Source organism: Argopecten irradians, chromosome 6, assembly GCF_041381155.1.
Source record: "Argopecten irradians isolate NY chromosome 6, Ai_NY, whole genome shotgun sequence".
Classification (NCBI taxonomy): domain Eukaryota; kingdom Metazoa; phylum Mollusca; class Bivalvia; order Pectinida; family Pectinidae; genus Argopecten; species Argopecten irradians.
In genome coordinates, this window is record NC_091139.1 from 28,668,715 (window position 1) to 28,690,852 (window position 22,138).

Sequence of the window (22,138 nt, forward strand, 5' to 3'; positions counted from 1 at the left end):
ATCGGTTTGAAACTGGTTTTAGTTCGGGATGACGTGGGAAAACCGCCTCGTTATCAAAGTTAAATCGGCAATATCAAGTAAGTAGTTGTGCTTTTTACTTGTCACTGAGAAGTAAGTACTGCACTATCGGAAGATATATAGTATTAGAGAGCGCAGCGAACGGGCCGAAGGCCCGTTTGCGAAGCGAACTCTTGTGATAGAGGTGTCTCGGCAACGTTATTCCATGTAAATCATCCAATATTTGTAGAGTTGGAAAACTTTCTCAAAATCCGGAAACAAGAAGTCAACACAAGATCCAGCATCGCGCAAGACGGTATCCAAAGTCACACTCTCGCATGATTACAAAATTACACTCTCGCGTGATTTTAAACAAGTTATACTTGGAAAATTCAAAATGAATACATGAGTGAAAGATAAGCCTTCCAATTCATTCTTACCTGAATCTAACAATTACATTTTGTCCTGAATCTTAACTTATAAGCCGTTTTATGTGAGCAGTTGCTTCGGAATTTTCCGCCTGGCAACGGAGAATGACGTTGAAATATATTTTGTAGCCGCAGTAACGTATTTTTGCAGAGAGTGAAATAAATGTAATAAACTCATTGCAAGTATTTCAGCGAAGCTATGATTCTAATAATTAATAATTCTGTAAATGATTTCTAGCAGTACAATTAGTCAGCGCTAACAATAAGCAATAACAACAAAACAAATGCCAACATCGATAAGACTGATGGCACAGAGGAGGTTACTCTTTCGCCGTTGCAAATTCTTTATTTACCTGGCATATTTCTATTTAGTAACACAGTTAAAAAACAACGAAAGAATAGATTCACTGCTGCGCTCTCAGATAGGCTTTGCCTAAAATTATATTATTCGTAAACTAATATTTTATATTAGAAGTTGCTATCGTCTATTAGTGAGGGCAAACAAAGGTCCGTTAGCGAAGCGAACTCTCGTGATAGAGGTGTCTCAGTAACGTTATTCTATGTATATGCATCCATATATGAAGAGTTTGAAAACTTTCTCGTAAACCGGAAACCGAAGTCAACACAAGATTCAGCATCGCGCAAGACAGCATCCAAAGTCACACCCTCGCATGATTACAAAATGTCACACTCTCGCGTGATTACAAACAAGTAACGCTTGGAAAAATTCAATATGAAAACTTTAGTGAAAGACAAACCTTCCAATTTATTCTTACCGGAATCTAACAATTACAATATGTCCTGAATATTTACTTAAAAGCCGTTTTACGTGCTAGTAATTCAGCAAGGCTTTGATTCTAATAATTGATAATTCTATAAATGAGTTCCAGCAGTACAGTTATTCAGCGCACACATTAAGCTATAAAAACAAAACACATGTCAACATCGATAAGACTGATGGGTCAGGGGAGATTACTCTTTCGCCGTTGGAAATTCTTTATTTACCTGGCATATTTCTATTTAGTAACACAGTTTAAAAACAACAGGGGAAAGAATGGATTAAGTGCTGCGCTCTCAGATAGGCTTTGCCTGAAATTATATTATAATTGTTTTTTAGTATGCCTACTAAATCTAATACTAAAAACAAACCATCTAACTTTGGTCTGATCATGACCGCGGCTGAATCAATGTTACTCGTTAGGTTATTGAACAGTACAGATTAAAAAAAGGCTCGTAAACAGACAGTTGTACAGACTCTGAGGCAATTGCCGTTTGAATATATATTTCTTCTAATATATTGCTTCTTTTATGATCAAATTGTTGGTAGTTAAGTCGTTAGGTGACGTGAGGTTAACATGTGTATTTTTGTTATTGTTTTGTCGATCAGTTGGCTACGTTTGCAGTTTAAAAATAGCGCAGAGAATCATCATTAGACAAGACACGGCTGAATTTTTATTCCAGTAATATGTAACCATAACTTTGGTATACAAATACGCTACCCACATCCATCTTTGTACCCCTAACAAACGTAGGATTTGAGAGTCTAGTCTCCATATCTCATCTCGTTCTCGACGTAACATAGAGTGTTCTCCCTTTCTCAAAAACATTTTTGAAGCCCCAGGGGCAACACGGCTGAGGACGAAAGGGGACTGAATAGAAGGGTGGGACTCCATAAAATTATAGTAATTATTACATCATGAAAATTAGTTTTACGTCGAGAAACCTCAATTTCATTCCACGTTTCCGCGGGTGTACTATGTGATCCGTCATTTTAGGTGACGTCTTGCTCTTTCGGTTTGTTAACGATTTTTCGGTTTTCTTTGCTGAGGAATCGTTCCTGATTATATATTATTAGGTATGATTAGTATCACTTAACACCCTTTTAGTGTGTTTGTTATTTGTTTTACATTTTAAAGGTATAATTCCTACCTAGTAAGTGTTTACATATTTCATAAGTGCTATGCCAGGTTTGTCTCACTCGGATAGCGGCAGAGCTTGGATCATTGGTGTTTCCATTTCTAAGAGGAACGGGACCCATAGGCTGCTTGTTTCCAATGCCGCCCGTGTCATAAATCCTCCCCTTGTGAACTCTGTTTCAGTTTCTGGTGCTCATTTTCAGTCCCTGCATAGACACTTAGGCGGTCTTCGAAAGAGGATTCGTTTCTCATCTTACGGCAGAAGAGAAGGAAGAAGGTTGTTATTATTTAGTACTGTTTTCTGTTGCCTCGTCTCGGTGGTTTGTTTTCTATCTCTACAGGTTCTTCTCGAGATCAGGTGGTTGTTCCTCCTGTCCAGGATTTTTCGTGGGGTAGGGGAGGGGCAGCTTGACCCCCCGAGCTCAGTCTAGGGTAGCATTGGCTGGAATTGCCCGTAAGCTTCCGTGCTTGCATTCGGGGACTACCAGCCAGCTGGTCCTCCAACATTGCCAGCGGCTTTCAAAGCATTCTCCAGATGCTCGGTGCTCGGATGGTGTAACGGTTTACCCCATGAGCGTCTTGCCTCACAGGGTTCTGGGCGGGTTGTTCATGTTCGTTCCGGATTTTCGGCCTCCTTTCCAAAATGGCTTATCCCGGCGATCGTTGAACAAGACCATTCTCATGTTTGCACTACCTCTATATTGATATGTCCCGTAACAACCCACCACAATATAAAGTCCCGATAAAACGTTTGTTAGGTTATACAAATATGTAGTGAAACGCTGCATCACATTTCATTTTTAAAATATATCTACTAGGTTTTATGCTATATGACGGAATGTCACATTTATTTTCCTAAATAGACCTATGGTAAACATACTAGGTTAGTGGTAATTTTATTTTGGTGCTTTAAAAATACATAGGTTGTGGTAATTTTATTTTGGTGCTTTAAAATATTGCGCTGAAATAGGATGTCCTCATTGAATTTTTCAATTAACTATTAATGCGGTGATGCACCATTACTAATGGCAACAAAATATCTTTAAATATATTGTTTTAAAAGGTTGCGTTTAAGTAAGCTTTTAGTATAAATCGTTTTTACTGATATGATATATTCAAAAGTTAACGGCCATTCATGAGAAACTAACCGTTTTTAAATAATTAATTTAAACTATTATTACTGTAAAGTTCAGTATGTATTGAGAAAAGCAAATAAGACATTACAATTTTACATAACATCGCATTTAAATGTAATACGATTGGGGATACATTTATTTTATTTTGTTTTCCGATCTGCTGAATTGCAGCCGTTCTTTTACTTTAATAATTTTGACAATTATTTTGACAAATGTCAACGCAAACACTAGTAGAGGAAATAATACTGTAAATATTTATTCATAAAAAATGTTTAAAATATTAACATAAAAAAGATATCACAATAACATATTGAAAAAGATATATGTACATTAAAACAGAATATGAAACAGCAAAGGGCCCATGGGCCTTAATGTCACCTGAGTTCTGATGCAGATGTGTAATCAATATAAATTGTCACATTGCGCTCATTAGGCCCTTGACGTTATTCAGGACAAATTACTGTATATAATTTGAGCATATAATTTTATGTAGTTGCTAAAACGGCCCAAATGTAATAAATATATAACACCTTGTTAACACAAAAATAAAAACTTCTGTATTTGCATCACATATGTGAATTAAGAAGAGTTTTGAAATTTTAGTCATTTGACATCTGGTCCGTTGAGTTCAGCCATGACAAGATGTTAAACTGGTATAGCAGGCGAATAAGTCTTACTTAGCTTGACTCATTTGTTATGGAAATTGCCTTATGCCTTATAAGGTCTGTGCAAAATTTCATTGAATTTTACGAAATTACTTATGAAGAAGAAGTAAAAAATGTTATTGTTAACGGACACACGACAGATGGATTAGAATAAGTCACTTGAAAATTTTTCTTAGGTGAACTAAGATTACTTAAGAATAACCTTGAATATTTTTTTACTCTATGGAGATATAAAATAAGAAAAATATTCAAATTAATCCTTATAATTCAATTTACTAAAGATAATCTCTTTAATACTCAAAATTTATTTTGGGACTCTTTTGTCTATGAAATCATTACACTGTCATCTCAGCCAATCAGAAGCAAGGTAACAAACGACGACGCCATTTTTTTCCTTTATGAGCTGATAAAGTAAATTTTTAAGCCAATGAAAATGCACGTAACAAGCAAAATTGAATTATTTAACAATAAATGATACTTTCTAGTACGTTATCGTATAAAGTCACGCACGTTCTTTTTTTCCTTTTCCAATTGTTCTTCTTCATTTTTACTTCTTGTCGCTTGTAATCTCATAATGGTCATACACACTTAACGATAGAAACCTGGCGAAACAACATTTTTGCACCTGATTTCGAATGTCAGTTTGTATAAACTCTATGGAGGCTACAGCAAGTAACCTTATCTCGGTGAATATTCGATTCAACCATGTTAGCACAACGTAATATTTTCCCCACTGGCGGTCCATATTTGATACACATCTTTCTATGCAATCCATATAGGGATTGGATTGCGCTATATATTGCGCTATATATTGCGGATATATTCTATGGGGCGCGTTAGCGCCCCGTATTGAATATATTCTTAGAGGAATTGCTCCATACAAGCATGGTTAACATAAAAGCGAAATCCAATCCCTATATTTCCACTCACACGACTTTTTATTTATATTTTATGTAATAAAATCGTCATTTGAAAGTTATGTAATTATTTAATAGAAGTCGGTCAAAAGTGGGAGGAGTTCGCTCAATTGAACAGCGAATGATGACTCTTTACGTAAGATAAAATTATTCATCCGCGACGACTAAAAAGTTCAATATTTTAGTGTAAAATAAACATGATAAACAAAGTAAATTTCAGAGATAATCTTATTTAATAAGAACAGACCTTTAAATAGATATTCAATTTTGCTAAAAATTAATAATATAGCGTAATAACGTACATGTAAAGTATTTGTACTCGGCCACATGTGTGAACTCGGTGACCGTTATTGTGCAGCGAGGCGAAGCTGACGCACGCTTACACACTGGAGTTGTCAAAACACTAGTGTTCAAGTAGCTCAATGTGTTTGAGATTGTCGTCTGACTTGACGATATTACATCCTTGGGAGCCATGTGATTATATAATTTACGCTTAGATCCATAGCCATCGATAGATGGAACAACTTCACTTGTGGTCGATGGATACAATGAATTTGTGGTGACGCATAACTGTCAACACGTGGATCGGTGCATGTTTTATAATAGATCTACACACGATTAAATTCTCAAAGAACAAAGACAAGAGGATATGTTTATAACTGACCTCTGTCAGAGGGTCTCACGCCCGTCCACCCAAAGGACTCGATCGTAGGACGAACACAGACACAGAGGTAATGTTTACATTTGACATCCATCATTTTTAACAAAAATGAAAGCACTGCACGTCGCCCCGGTCGGGTTTTTTCCCCGTTTCTTTATACATTGGTAATTTAAAAAATGTTTGTATCATATATAAATATAATACATATATATATTGTTTACATTTTTCCAAAATTTTATGAAAAACAACAATATACACGTAATGTTGTGTCAAAATGTAAACAATGCCACGTGTTTCTTTAAAAAAAGGAGCCCCTTTACGTTGCATAGAACATTTTCATACGCAAGTTCAAAGTTCAATGTTACCATGCAGTTATGGTAAACACAATCGGCTAGTACTTCGGATAGTAAACAAGCCTAGCAAGTGTAAATATAATTGTATTAAAATATACAATTCATACATATTTACATAGTAGTGTATATGTAAAACATTTACATATCATGTTTTCTTGACAAACTGTCTCCAGCACTATCGTCGCATCGCGATGTCTCCTCTTTACTGAAAATCATATACACACGGTCGATTGCAATGATATCCAAAATATTGTTTAATCATTATTTTATATTTTCAGTTCATATACACATCGGTGGTATCAAGATAATCCCTAATTGTGTTGTAACAGCACTGGTATTGGTCCTGAAACGAAAGAAAAACATTTCTTTAATTAGTGTCTGTATACCGTATATAAATTGTGTTAGTCTTAACTATAGTCTTTAAATTGCTCGTTAAATTAATGTTCTTTTGAAAACAAAAAACTTCAAATTAAATATAATTGTCATTCCCCATCAAGGTTCAAGAGGTCTGTAATGTGTGTATAGCGAACTATTTTTATATCCCACACCGGAACAAAAATTAAAGGTTTCTAAAAAACGTTAATAGCTTAATAAGATATATACCAATAGCCTAAGATGAGGTTACAACACCAATCATATGTAAGATTTCCTGTGTAACATATGATAACAATGGAGAACATTTCGCTGTTGTGCTTTTGGAGCAGTGATAGCCAACTAAAGCGCAGTATTTAGGACGACGACGGGAAACATAAGACGACCCGCGCTATGAAAATTTAGTTAATAACGTTTGCGGCTCAATGAAATCATCAATCTCTTTGTAGATTTCCATTTAAAAATTAAAAACCGTTTAGGAAAGGTGGTGGGCCTGTAAAAAAACCAATCTACCTGTCTCAGGTAAAAGGTACAAATCCACCAGTCATTACTCAACCAGATTACAAAGACAGATCAATTACTTTATAGTACCTAATACCCGCTGGGGTTTTAACGTTTTGCTCGAAATTCGCGGATTCACCCAAATTCGCTAAAGTTAATACATCGCGAAATTTTTCAGAAAGCATGTTTTTTACATTCAGTAACTGACGCTTTCAAAGGCTACAAAAAAGATTCGCGAATATAATGTTCCCAGGGAAACAGTAAATCACGAGATTTAACAACTATAAGTACTGTCACATATATTTATGATACTTACATAACATGTGACGAACTCTGGTCGTCTGAAAAGTAGTTGTCGGACAATCTGGAATATGTCGACTTCTTCATCAGTTTTAATCTGATCCCGCGCGTTGCTTATACAACAGAAAAGTCCACTTTGAGAGTAGCCGTCTCTGAAAAGTAAAACAATGGAAGAGATTTAAATGTCGTATATTTTCACGTATGATACTACTATTGAGTTTTATTGGTTGATGTAACTAATGTTTCTTTATATCTAGCATATAATTATAAGGAATATATACAGACCCATTTAGAACGATTTAGATGAAGTAACTTGACACATGAGTACTGTAAAGTTTTCGCATCTTCGTTAGTTTCAGCATATTCAAGAATAAATAAATTCGCGATCAAGGGCTCATACTGACAACTGTGCATTCATATATACGTTTCATAAAGTTATTGGCGCAACATATAAACTCACGTTCGAGGATATAGTGAAATTAGGTGAATTACAATATTCATCACTTGATTTGTATTTATTTTTCAAGATTCAATTATTTTACATCAACTGAAAAACAGATAATATATCACTTTCGATGGCCCGGATGTAAGCGCGCGAGGGGTCTTAAAGTCGGAGGAAACCAAAGAGGCCAAAGAAAAAATACCACGAGACCCGACAGGTAATCCCTGACCAAAACCTTGATAAAAAGAGTTATCACAAAGCTCACAATATCCAAAACAGACATAAAACCAAATGAAATGTTTATGCGGTAAACGAATACTGAACGCAAACAATAAACTGGAACTCAATGTCAGTAATTCTGAAGTGTATTTTATCTTTTCAAATGATGAAACCATATCTATAGCTCAGTAAACACTCTTTTTTTATTGTCTGAAATCAAATAAACGTTTATTACAAACCTGCACATGACTACTGTTCGTTTGGACTGATTTGACTTTCGGCGGCTGTCCACAATTTCTAGCAGTTGCAGGAGACCTTGGGAGTTTTGTGGAATTGATGCTTCTTTATCCAATGCAGACATGTGAAACACCCTAACTCTGGACTCATATTTGTGTTCCTGTTATAATCAAGCATGTTTGTACAAAACCGATATTATTTCGTCGCCTGGTTCAATCCTTGTCCAGAAATGCCTGTACATTTTGTATACTGTTATTTTTATCCTCTCTCTCTCTCTCTCTCTCCTCTCTTTCTCTCTCTCTCCTCTCTTAGAAATGTTGAAACCGCCTTATTTTTCAATCAAAATTGACAAGATGTGATATCTAAACACGTTTGAACGTGGACTATATGTTTAATGTATCTATACCATGTGAACTTTTATTAAAGAAATATATATGATGTTTTTCTAAGTATTGAATCAAAACGTCTACAATGAACTCTTACTTTGTTCGAGATGACAAAATCGGTAACGTCTGTATTGGAAAGACTCGATGAGTCTGTTTCATGTTTGATTACAAAACCTCCGACAGATTTTTCGCTGTCCTTTTCTGGCAACCATTCCTGAAAATTAACATTTCATAATATGGCTAATTCACACTCAAAATAAAACAGAACTTTCGGATCAAATCAGACGTTTTGCTAATTTTCTAACGTCTGATATATTGCTTATAGGGACATTATTTTTCATTCAAACTATGTTTAAAGAAATCTTTCGCAAGTGTTTGCATGTTTAAAACAACACGAAAACAATCACTATATTATTTTGGAAGAAAATCTCTAACTGACGCGTATGTATGTGTTTATTAGCAGAATCATACTTTATATTTCGCCAATTTGGATGAATCCGCGATATTAAAAACCCGCAAATATTAAAACTTCTACAGTTTACACAAACATAATGTATATTTACCAGGTTGTCGTTTTCGATAATAACTACGGTATCACAGTCATAGTCCATTATCATTGTTAATAGGTCGACTACGGTATTCTGTAGAGGGTTCTGTGTGACGATGTAGCCATTTCTGGAGGTGTAGGACTAGAATGAAAGTAATGAAGGATGTTCATATCAAAAGATTTATCACGCTGGTATATATCGGCCTTGCTCTATTTCACAAGTGTTAATTGTTATGTCAGCATATTGTAAGAGTAAATGGGCATGGTGTCTGCAGATTTTTGTGTGTGTTTTACTAGCTTCCGATTTAAAACACATTAGAAAAAACGCTAAATTCACATTTTATGCTATGAAATGAATTTTCGAACATCAGAAAAAGTCTGTGCATTTGAAGACAGAACATATTTCCTGTATAACATCAGTATTAGTCTTTGTTCTTTAATTGCCAACAAAATGATAAATGGAGATTTTTGGATGATGGAATTATGAATAGCACGATTGGTCAATGAAGCTGTAGCACTTAACTAAAGTATTGTAATATACTCCTTTGTAATGTATAGCAGTATTTATATACGAACTTACAGGAATTTCCACGGCGTTGATGTAGTCTGTGCTGCCCAGTGGAGGGGAATTCAGGTATACCCTGAATCTATCAACTGAAAGTAGATCACAAAATTACGCATTTTTGTTCCATATATCGGTTCATCGTTTTGAAAATGAATAATAATTTATATGTCAAAATTAGTTCTTGAACTGGGCATCCAATTGACCTTGACGTTTAGTAGTTTCAGGAGTCAAATAACCATTTCTGAGAAATCTGAAGATCCCCAAAACATATAACTATTAATTTAAATAGTCATATGCTTGAAACCAAAGAGTCAAATCTGGTTTTTGGCAGTCAAAACCATATTCTCAGCGGTCTACTGGTTGCCCTGTTGAAGCACACATTTTTGTATTTGTCAGTGTACCTGGCAGGGACTTTGGATCTCTGTTCTTGTTACTATTTGCGGGTAATGAGCCTGTTCTGCAATCGTCAGCGGTGTATGTCGGTTTAAGATCCTGTGTTAGCTTAAAAACAAATTATCGAAAAAAATTAAGGAAGTTTGAAGATTACAAATATTTTTGTTTGTTTTCGTTTCACATCGTTAGTACTGATGAAGTGACACGAACGGAAGTATTTTTAGGATTGATCAGCATGGGAAAGTGTGAAAATAACAAAACACAAACGATTGTTTATATAGTGATCGCGCGTTAAGGGAAGTACTTTTTGAAAAGAAAATTGGCGGTAATAAATAAATTTCAAGCATGACTGCCCCCTTAACATGATCAAAATCCGTTAAAATTGAAATAAAGAAAATATTCATAGATACAGAAAAGAACATTAATAATGTAAATCATAATAAGAGATTATGAACCTGATATTCCTGTCTCAGTTTTGTCTGGTTCTCGGGTGAACCACTCTGTAAACTGGTCAAAGTGGTGTGATACTTCTCTCTCGATACCAATGTGTCCGGTAGGTCAAACGCCTCGATCAGGATGTGATGAAGAGCGATATATTGTTCCTATATATAAAACAACATTTTGATATCATTGTGATATTTACTATTTGTCATTGTTTTACTTAAAATGATGATGAGGCTTTGGATATAGGTTACCGGGAAAGCAGAGAACTCACAGATAAATATTTTACTTTGAACTTAAAAAGAAACTTTCGATGATATTTTGCCATAATGTAAACATTTTATGACAATCGATATTTCCCTTGATGTCAATCATTTTAAATTTCAACAAATTTTACTGCAAAAAAAGCAAATGGATATGAATATATTAGCCATCTCCAAACACATCAGATATGGTACAATTTCCCAACTAAACAGTTGCCAGGTACTGATCGCTTGTCGGCGATATTTCTCTGGTTACTACGGTTTTCCTTCCCCAAGAAATCTGTCACATCCTTACATGATGTTGACTGTTAATATGACGTTAGATTTATAAAACCTAAATCAAAGCCTACTTACACCCGTTTGGACCATGTTTACCCTATCCTTTCTCATTGTTTTAATATATCGGTTGACGTCTACAGCTCCGACTTGTTTTCCATGTTTCCATAAGGCGTCAAGGGCGATAAATGTTCCGGTCCGTCCTATACCGGCACTAAAATTAGAGAGATGCTACATCATTCACATATTCATAGTATTTCATTTATCCATCGATTTATCACATTGAATTATCTTATCAAACATAGGAAAGTCATCAGCTAAACACATCAACTGATGCGGGGCACAAGCAGTTAACTTTGAGCATAATATGTTACATTTTATATAATTTTTAAAGAAATGTCCATTTTACCTGCAATGAACTACCATCTTTCCCTGTAAGTTGTTTTTATATTTGATGACGCGGCGATGAAACACAACCAGTTCGTTAGGATCAGGGGTCCCGTGGTCTGGCCACGTGGTGTAGTGAAACTGATGAATCTGCCGTATAGACTTGGTCTGAAATGTGTTAAACTCCAGTAAAAATAATCATCAAATATATAAACATGTATATAAAGTCATATGGGAAGGTTGGGACACTACATTTAGATACACGACTACAACATGCAACGTCGTCATAGTGTATGGATGTGGGTTTTTATTTTTCAAGACAAATAACTATACAGTGAACGTTCGATAATCACTTGTGTTCCCAGTCCAAACCTCTGGATTGCGAATTTTCATGATTGCTAGATTCTGTGTTCTTTGTCAAACATCAAATCGATTCTCTTATCATTCTATCCGGATTTTTCAGTTTTCCGGATTATCAGTATCCGGGTTATCATGGGTCACTGTAGTTCTATCAATGTGACTGATACCTTCTTTTCTGTGATTGTGATGTCCCTGATTACATAGAACGCGTAGACCCTCTCTCTGTCCTGCACGATGTTGAAATGTTTTGTTAGCATCGGTTCTCCTTCATCAGGCCAGTACTTGGCGCACTTTTTCTACGAATATTCAGACAATGTATTCGTTATATTATTCATCTCAATATAACATATGTAAATGTGACGTATTTCTCATACTCGTAAATCAAGAAGAGCTTTTCATATCAAAAGACAAGAAATTAACAGTGCCTAAATTCTGTAGGTCTCATGCATGTTTGTCGGTCTTTTCTAATAATATTCAAAGTTTAATCCATATAACAGATTGCTTTTCAATAGATTATTGAAGGAAAAAAATATCAAAATCTTCACCAAGTTAAGCAGACACAACTTTAAAATATCTTTTATTACATTTTATCTACTTAAAATATCCTCTCTTCTGTTTTAATGTTTTCAAAATTGTATTATCGTAATGATGTGAACACAATAAAACCAGTACGTAATGATGTGAACACAATAAAACCAGTACGGGGTTTTAGTTACTTTTGTTCCCTCGAGAAGGTTAGTCAGCATAACGATTTTCCCGGATTGCAGTTGCCAAATCATGCGCCAAAAATCATCAATTGTTTTGTCGACTGGGCCTATTATCAAAGATATGAAGGTTGAATTAATTAAAAATGATTTAGGAAATAGGACAAACAATATGAAGTTATCTCCCATCTTTCATGATAATTACAATTATCCGGAAGCAACAAGGGACATTATTCCTCCATGTTTCGATCAGAGTGGGTGGTATGTTATTCCATTAATGATCATACGTTGAAACAAACGATTGGCCATGCATATTTTTATAAACTATTTTTAACCAAATACGGTAAACGAATACTACACACTCTTCAAACCATGTGCAAAAATTATGCGCCATATCAGCAATTATTCATATGTGAAATGACGATACTACAATACTACAAAATTAATCGTAACACGGTTTTAACTTGTTCAATGCAAGTTCAAACGTATTTAATTGAGATTAATAATTTTTGTTTTTAAAAAATCGTTAAAGAGTATATCCAATGCAAAAATTTAACATAAAATTTAATAAAATATATATCAAAATAGAAAAATGTGAAAATTTGGGCGAAAAGGAAGGCTCCGTTATGACGATACCGTAAAAAATGTTAAAATCACACCTGAACGGATTTGCCAAAGTCTCGCTTAAATCTCGTTTGTGGTTGTGACGTCACTGCAGGAACACGGCCGCCATTACACTATCTGTAGATCTAGCGTTACCGGGAGAATTTTCACTTTTGATCGCCGATGGAAGGTTCAGAAGATCAACGGAGCCCGTATGGCAGAAGATGTGTCGCTTGGGGATGCAGCAATACAACGAAGGATAATGTAAGCTTACACGTTTTCCCAATGAATGACCTTCGATATTGAAGCTCTGGACTTCGTTTGTGAAAGTGAGGAGGAAAGACTGGGCAGGACCATCCAAACATTCCGTTCTGTGTAGCGCCCATTTTACAGAGGACAGCTATCCCGATGAAATACCGTATTATGGAATCGATGGGTCAGTCTGTAAAGCGAAAGGATTTAGAGAAAGATGCCGTACCAACGATACATGTGTCGCTTTCGCCCTGTCCCTCGAGCTCTGTAGCTACCACCCCCAGTACTCCTGATATAGGCCAGAAGCGAGCTACAAGCGACTTGGAGACGACGCCTAGACGCACTGTTAAAGACCTAGAACAGCCTTTCGATTGATTTCGAATAGATGTCGGTTTATTTTTTACATCCAAAGAAGAGAATGTCACTTAAATTTAAACGGCTTTATTACTATGGGACAGCTGTCCACAGCGAAGATGAGTTGAAAAACAATTATATATTTTCTCAAAAAAATATATATATAAATTGTGCTCACAGTCGGTAAATTCAAATGGCCATCAACAATATCTGGTACTACGATTACGTTACAGGAAGGTGTGCCTACCAGTCGGTATTTCCAACGCGTAGTTGGGCTTGGGTATCTTCGGCTTCGTTGTCAGATTCCTCTGTCGATGTTTCTGGCTCAAACAAATAAGGCTGGATACCTACAGCATGTTCATCACTAATATCATCAAACGATGATGAACCATCTGACATATGCAAGTCAATATCGTCGTCGCTTCCTTCAAATTCGCCTCTGTTTACACTTTCCGCCATATTGCCTGTGGATTACTGCAGTGACGTCACAGCTTATCGGGCCCCAAAACGGAGCGAGTCGCTTAGAAGCTTGATTGCGGTTTGTTTCTCAGGTAAAAGCTTGGATTTCAACGCGCCGTAACTTTGTTATTCTTGTACCGATTTCGACGCGGTTTTCGACTTCTTCTTAGTTTAAATATGACTGATACAAAACAAAAACGGTAATGTACACTGGATATACTCTTTAATGGATCTGTTATGAAACCAGATTTACTAGAAAAAAAGTGTTTGTCACGAATTTATTGTAGATACTTTTTATTAATCGTATTATCATGCAATAAGGAGATGAAGACTGACAGTTACTTATTTTGATCGCTGTTTATATCAATATTAAACTTACCTTGAGTTGCGATATACTCAGCTGGTAGGGAGACACCCTGAAATTGAACATTGAGTATAATAAATATTCTACGTCATAAACTTGTTTATCGCGTCTTTTACGATATTATATCTTGTTCAATAAAAATTAACTTAGCAATAGAACCGAATACAGATCGTAATATTTTCTGTATTTTACATAAGCATTCCATCATATACTACTAGACCTGCTTTACCTTTACGCCGGCACTTTTACCTGTCTTTCGAACTATAATATTGCAGCCAACATTTTCCTTGCAAAATACATATGTAGTAATGTTTTAAACGTTTGATATATATTTACTGATATATAAATGCCTAATGTGCAATAAGATTTGCATTGTGTTCCCTTATTAACTTATTAATCTTTACAATTTTTTCTTTGATCGATAAGATAGTTGTAGATATCATTGCATGGCACAGGTAGTTTGCGAATCCCTGTTGTATATCAAAGTGTCTTTTCTTTGGCTATATGCATATATGTGTATTCCAATTCTTATTTCATTAGATATGTATATATTGAGGTAATGAGATAATATATAATAAATTATTGTTATACAAACATCAATGTAGTTGGCGTTGATGTAATCAGAGTGAGGGTCTTTGTCCACTTTGTCAAGAACCACTCGGGAATGGTCATCTGTAACACAATAATTTAAATAAGTTACTTTATTTGTTTTAGAGAAGTAGCATAAGATGATTAAGGATCGATTATGAAACTATGGCAACAGTAAATGAAGTTGTACCTATTAATAGATAAGAGGGAGGTGTACAATGATATGTAGATATTTTTTCTTTCATTGATATAATACCTACTAAAGTATGTGTTTCATATCCAAGTCATTTTATAATAGCAAGAGTTTATATGCTTGCACATTTGACTATTTTATTTGAAAACAATAAAATTTGGTAAAATCGTATCAATTCGATAATAAAGACTTACATGGGAAGGTAGTCTTGAATCTATTTTTCGATTTGTTTTCCGATTTCATCCCAATTTTATTCGCATGTTGGTCGCCGGTAGGAAGTGCCTTTAAAGAACGGATATTATTACTAGTGTGTTATGTAAATATGGCATTCATAACTTATAATTAGATCATTAAACATATGCATCAAAACATTTCTTGTCAATGAATAAAAACAATATCAGACATTATTATATAGGGACTAATACAGCATGTTTATACTATTCTGATGTACAATCGTTAAGGTCGTTCGGTCTTTCCCTTAACATTTTATATTCTGAATGTTTCAATAAAAGTATTTGTCTTAGAAAAAAATTAAGGAGGATGAATGAACTTATATTTCAATGACGTTTTACTATTTTTTCTTGATTTCGCTTTTTACCTTGTATTCGTCCTCAAATGCTTTAGCCTTGTTGAGCATCTTTGTTTTAACCATTGTTTTCAATTCCGATATCGCTGTCCCAGGGTCAACGGCATTATAGTAGCAATCGTCGATATCAGCATTGGCGTAAACACTCCCCGAATGTTCGTCCCTAGTGACGTCATTAGCGTTGATATAAACATGTCCTTCTCCTATCTTTGTCTCTTTAACGTATTTGGCCTCAGGCTCGGGCTCCGAATAAACATTCGTACTGTTACTCTCATCTGGTATACATATCGATATGAACAAGTTAGTTTTCAATTATGTAACAACAAAATAACAGTAGTTGTAATTAAAGTCATTTTAAGGGTCTGGCGAAAAAGGGATTTAATTAATATTGTTGATTATTTCCGCCAATACGTTACCAAACCTTACCATTAATTCTTTTGTGATGGAATGAGTTGGATAGTCCATTTTGGTTGATATCGTCGAACGGTTTATCTTTTGATGAATTTTGTCTTCGTCTGAAATTTTAACAAAAGAAAACGTTTTAATCCAGCAAATGATATAAGTGACGAGTACAATGTGAATATATTCAAATATGTCAATGCATTTATCCTTTTTATTGTTAAATAATTTATATACAGTTTATTACTATCGGGAAGGCTGTTTTATGGTTATACGTCAGTTGGAATTATATTCAATACACTTTATATAAACAAATACACATAGAGTATATACATATACCTTCTGATAATCAACACAATGACAATGATTATCACCACCACGACCAGTATGCCAACTAAGACACCAACAATCGTCCCCGTACTGCCGCTAGATGGCAGTATGGTTCCTGTAATTAACGTGAAATCAACTAAATTTCGGTGGCTATTGTGTTACATAGAATCTACGAGTATTTTGATACAATACCACTTGAAATGAGATTAAAATCACGGAAAATCCCAACAACAAATGGTAATTATATTTGATTACTTAAATAAAATACATGTCCTATGTGTCGGCAATTGTTTTTTTTTATTTCGAAATTGATTGCTTTTCAATTAACTCTCAATACTTAGATAAGCGATAACAGTGTGGGATTAGGTATCTATTTAATTTAACCTTACAATTCCTTAACAAATCTTCCCTCCCGATTTACTGTATTTTACCGATGATCATATTTTAGTATTCCTGGCGCTAGAGTATGATAAGTATGATAAGTTGATTTTATTATATGCTATCATTATGTATGTCGCTAGTGCAAAATTTGCTATTAGTGTGCAAACATGTTCAAAATCCATTTTTGCACGACAATGCACCAAAATAAGTAGGTTTAGAATATCATGACACTGTATATGAAGGAACACATTTATTTTATTTCCATATATGATTTTAATTTTCTGTTGTTATTGATAATACATATATACTTTTATTTATCGCAAAAAAAACCTCACAAGAGCTTATGTTATTTGTATGAAATAAGCGACTTTAAGTAAAACGTGTTTTTTTATTGTAATGAACAACTTATTGATATCTTACTCGCCATACAGGTATTCCCCTCGTATCCAGCAGCACACATCGATAGACATTCACCAGTGTCCTTCCTACATCTCTCACAGTTTCCACACGGTATACTACAGTTGGCCCCATACAGACTGTCCCTGCACTCTATCAAAAATGTGAACAGTATACCCCTATTTTAAACCAATACTCATAATTTGATAATATTTTTTTTTTTTGAAATTGTCATATGCTTGGAAATAAAACAAAAAATGTATTACGTTATGCTGATCGACTTGAATTTAATTTGCTTACTTAAAATACATTGTGTTACGAAAATTTATTTCGCTGTTATGCAATAGTCATTGAACTTACGGTAGGGACACACCTTTCTTGAATACCAGATAAATTAATGTATTAGGCCAATAGGTCGAAGTATTTACCTGTGCAAATGCCATTGCTCTGTTCGCATACTTTGCACCCCGTTTCGCATTGTGAATTACAATCTTGCCCGTAGTATCCATATTCGCATCCTTCGATAAACATAAGAAAGTATTTTTTAAAGTAATAAGGTTAACACATTTTCAAGTTTCGTATACGATGTTAACCGAGTAAGTAGAAGTATATATGTATACATTCTTTTATCCTGCAACCACTATTGGTGTTGTTGGAATACATCTACCACACATATTTCAGCTGTATTTGAAAACTGATTGAAATCAGCTGTATTTTAGATTGTGAGAACGTGCGCCGATTCAATTGACCTAATTCTGAGACGAACCATTGTTTGAAAGACGGAATTTTTGCAACAGTATTGGCATCTGTCAGATTTAATATGTATGTTTTTGGTGAATATTACAGGAGCAAAAGTATATATGGTCAGTGTCTTTAAAGATAAGCTTAAAGGGACAATATAGTCTAAGAATTTGTACATATATCGGAAAAATTCAAGTTATAATGGAAATTAGATCAGTCGGTTTTACTGTAATATGCCTGAAAAGCCCATGGTTGTGACATGTGTGTAGATGTTCAAACTCGCTCGGTGTCCGCCATATACACATTTGTGGTACGAACGTCTTGTATGTACCGAACCCTGTCCCACCTATGCTCAGTTAGAAGTAATGCAACTATTTTGAGTCTATGAACTACTGCCTCAAAATTCTCGTACTTGACAGTGACTACAAAATAGAGTCTTACGCAGTGTACAATTAGTTAGTGTAGAATTGTCTTGCCTAAAAAAATCATTCTATTATCATCCTTATCAGTGGATATGTTGATATTTATATTGTAATGCAATAGTGTCGTGTCGTGACTCTGGGCTTGCCGGTCTAGAGAGAGGATACATGCGTCCATAAGTGTACCTACATTAAGACGGTATTGATGTCAAACGAATCTTGATATTCAACGATAGTAATTAAAATACCTAAACAATGACTCGGAATTTGTCAATAATTTATGTTATACTGTTTCATAAGAAATATGTAAGGAAACAATACAATTTATCCCACGCATATTTTGAGCTTCTTTGCTTATGTAAAAAGAAATTACAGCCCTGAGTGAATTGTCCCTTTAATGTATTGGCTTTGCGTCAGAAAGATATAGCAAAAAGTGGCCCACCTAAAGATCTTGCCAATTTTTTATCTTTCTAAAGCTCCTCGCCTAAATACAGCGTATTTTTGGAAATCGAGAGCGTAGATCATGTATACTCTAATTTTTTCATACCCCATATAAAAATTTATAAAAAAAATAATCACCATCGAAGTATACACATCTACACATGCCTCTATAAAATGAGGAATAAATAAATAATATGTCAATTCAATCATGAAGGGAGGAACTGTCACAAATAACACGGATCATAACATGAGCGGAGACGAAAAATAATGTAACTAAAGCGAGAGGATGGACTGGTATTTCACCACAATCTATCCAAAAATTTATTCTAGTACCTCAATCAAAATAAATATAACACGATTTTTATAGAGATCTGCTATTTGAATTCACTACATAATTACCCCCCAAAACGCAACATGCGTCTACTTAATCCAGATGTACCTAATAGACCTTACGCGTTCTGTACTGTACTTTCAACCACATTAGCGGCGCTTCTACAGTTGCCCAGCAAATACAATTTCATATTTCACACAAATTTGCCCATGCTTATTTTACCATGTTAACACATTCAGCATCTAGTACATAAAAGGTCCTTCATATTAAATGTGAAAAAAACCAGTTAATCTGCATATATTAATATTCTACAGTGAATCGTAAAATCGATGCAATTAGGTAATACATGCTTGAATATTAATTATTTGACAAGCAGTAATACTGTGCATCATCATTAAAATCGGAAGCCGAAATAGAGTAATCATTAATCGTGGCTTGAGTTATATAATGGCAAAAATACTGTCATGGGTGTATTAAATTCACGGAATTTGGTTATCATAATATGTCACACAATAACATAGATTACTTCAGATTTTCTTTCATATTTTGTAAATATTTTAGCAGTGCTCAAATTGGAGCACTTCGTAAATATTATTTGTCTATGAAAATGATTAAGTACGATAAATATTTGAATTTATTTAAGGGAAATTAAATGATTTAATAAAAAAACTGCCAAGAATACCCCATTTAGCAATAGTATTTCTTGACATAACACACGATGTATTTTAGGGTTGTAGCACGATGTTTTTTATCTAAAATAACAGAGACTAAACTAATATACGAGGATTATCACTTTTCACTACCTTAATTTATGTTCGTAGTTATTGTAATTTAATATTACAAAATGAAAATGTTGTATTAAATTTCTCATAAGTGTTTCCATTGTAGGTTGCGAGCCATTTTTGAATGGTAGTGTTCCAATTTGAGTGATTGAGGTTTGGTCATCAATGGAGATACGAATTTCAATCACTATAAGACAGTAAGACAGTATGTCTATACAATTTCTTTCAGTCTACATATGCTGTATTGAGCTTTATATTTTCATACTTAAAAATCTCTAATACTCTGCACCATAAATTTTGTTATTACCAAAACATTCGTTGGTTGATTGGCTGCATGTCACGCAGGTCGCCGAACAGTTGACATTACATTGGTTACCTCTTTTTACCAGGAACACATTCTGAAAAAACCCACATGTCATTCTTTTTAAGTATCTATGGAATTAATACAAAATATTTGAACGGATATATAGATTTTAAATTTTATAACTTCTTAATGTTTGAACATCACATATGATAGGTGTAAAATAAATGTTTAAATCAAACCTACATTCTTTTCTTGGACAGTAAAACTTTACTCTGATCGTTCAGATTACAATTTACAAACCTGCACAATACCCATTATCTTTGGTGCATTTGCCTTTACACCCACTGGGACAATCGATCTCACATGTGTCACCGTATTTACCATCAACGCATTCTCCTAAAATATATACGAATAAACCATAATAGCGAAAATAAATACTCTAAACACATAATATTAATGACACACGGGTGATATTCTTCAAATGTGAAATACGAAATTTTGAGAAACACATTGATTCTTGTATTATATACTTAACCCGTTTTATCAATATTGATCATTTAAAATATTACAGCATACAATTATGATGGTAAATGTTTTTTTAGATTCGCATAATAAGACTAAAGAATGCATTTACTTGAATGTAATTGATTAAAATACTTATCCAATAGTTAAATAATTAGTTTTCAAATAACAGATAGTTATCAATTATGACCTTTGTTGAGGGTCATATGGTGCAATACCAGGGTAGCATAACACCGTGTAGACCAAGTTACAGGTCCTTAATTTTTATTTGAGGTTTCGTTGATAAATGTTAAAAATAATTATCTGATGTGCAGAAACACTATGAAAAACCTGAAGAACTCAGCGTTTGGGCAATATCGTTCATAAACAGAATATTGACTCATTGTTTTATAAAAGAAACACCAAGTCGAAATGTATTATATAGAAATATCACGTGACCATGTGACCAATGAGAATAGTGGAACATCAGAGCATATCGAATATTTACCGATACAAAATCCATCATCCTTTGTGCATGTGTTGGTCTTACAGTTGTTAGAACAATCAAGCTGACAACTGCCGCCATGTTTTCCATCGACACATTCTGAAGGAAGAAAAATAATAATAACGTATTATCATGTAACTATAAATATCTCACAATACATGTCCATAATACAAAGCTCTTATGCCAACTGATAGTCACTATTTATGAATGTTTATGTTTCAAAATGATAACTACAAATATACTTTATGCAAGGTTTCTTGCCCATGAGTTTTTATGAAATACGCAATACAAATATCAATTAAGGCATCCAACTCAATGTACAAAGTATAAATCCACCGCCCTTAATGACAGAAAGATATTTTAATAATACTTTATATTAAGATATATTGTACCAAAGCAGTCTCTGTAGTAGATGTTTGGCTTGCATGACACACAATTCACTTCACAATTATTTACTGCAGAAGTCTCCTGTTTTGCCGGCAATGCATCCTGAAAAAAGAATTATAGTATTAGTTTTTATCACACCATTCGCCTGATATCCAGTGTGATTTCGCTCGTGTGATATATTTTTGCTTATCTTATGTCACTAGTGTAATATGACCTGGAGCGATTCTCATTGGCTGGAATTCATTGTGACTTCAGACAGAAACAATAAATTGACGTCTGGAAAAAAGATGTGACGTCAGGATAACGAGGACGGTGGGACAAAATGGCGGCCCCTGCTGGATTTTCGGCATACGTTT

General features: G+C 34.4%; 1 protein-coding gene across 1 annotated transcript; it reads right to left on the reverse strand.

Annotated features, from left to right (window-relative positions):
- Positions 1–5,273: 5,273 nt before the first annotated feature.
- Positions 5,274–21,489, reverse strand: LOC138325538 (receptor-type tyrosine-protein phosphatase epsilon-like). The gene is made up of 23 exons (XM_069271284.1): positions 21,399–21,489; positions 20,690–20,785; positions 20,393–20,483; positions 17,800–17,889; positions 17,396–17,524; positions 16,604–16,709; positions 16,292–16,380; positions 15,878–16,140; positions 15,474–15,561; positions 15,094–15,170; positions 14,514–14,550; positions 12,479–12,576; positions 11,930–12,058; positions 11,425–11,570; positions 11,094–11,229; positions 10,491–10,637; positions 10,044–10,143; positions 9,658–9,731; positions 9,094–9,219; positions 8,628–8,744; positions 8,147–8,304; positions 7,263–7,398; positions 5,274–6,416 (listed from the first exon to the last, which is right to left on the reverse strand). The coding sequence occupies exons 1-23, from the start codon at positions 21,483–21,485 to the stop codon at positions 6,348–6,350; spliced, it is 2,589 nt and encodes an 862-aa protein (XP_069127385.1). The 5' UTR covers positions 21,486–21,489; the 3' UTR covers positions 5,274–6,347.
- Between the last annotated feature and the right edge of the window lie 649 nt (positions 21,490–22,138).

Coding starts and splice junctions, on each gene's coding strand:
- LOC138325538 (XM_069271284.1), bottom strand. CDS start 21,485: ATGGAAAACATGGCGGCAGTTGTCAGCTTGATTGTTCTAACAACTGTA. Junction 20,484..20,689: donor AGATAATGGGTATTGTGCAG/GTTTGTAAATTG, acceptor GGGTTTTTTCAG/AATGTGTTCCTGGTAAAAAG. Junction 16,381..16,603: donor ATTGTGTTGATTATCAGAAG/GTATATGTATAT, acceptor TTAAAATTTCAG/ACGAAGACAAAATTCATCAA.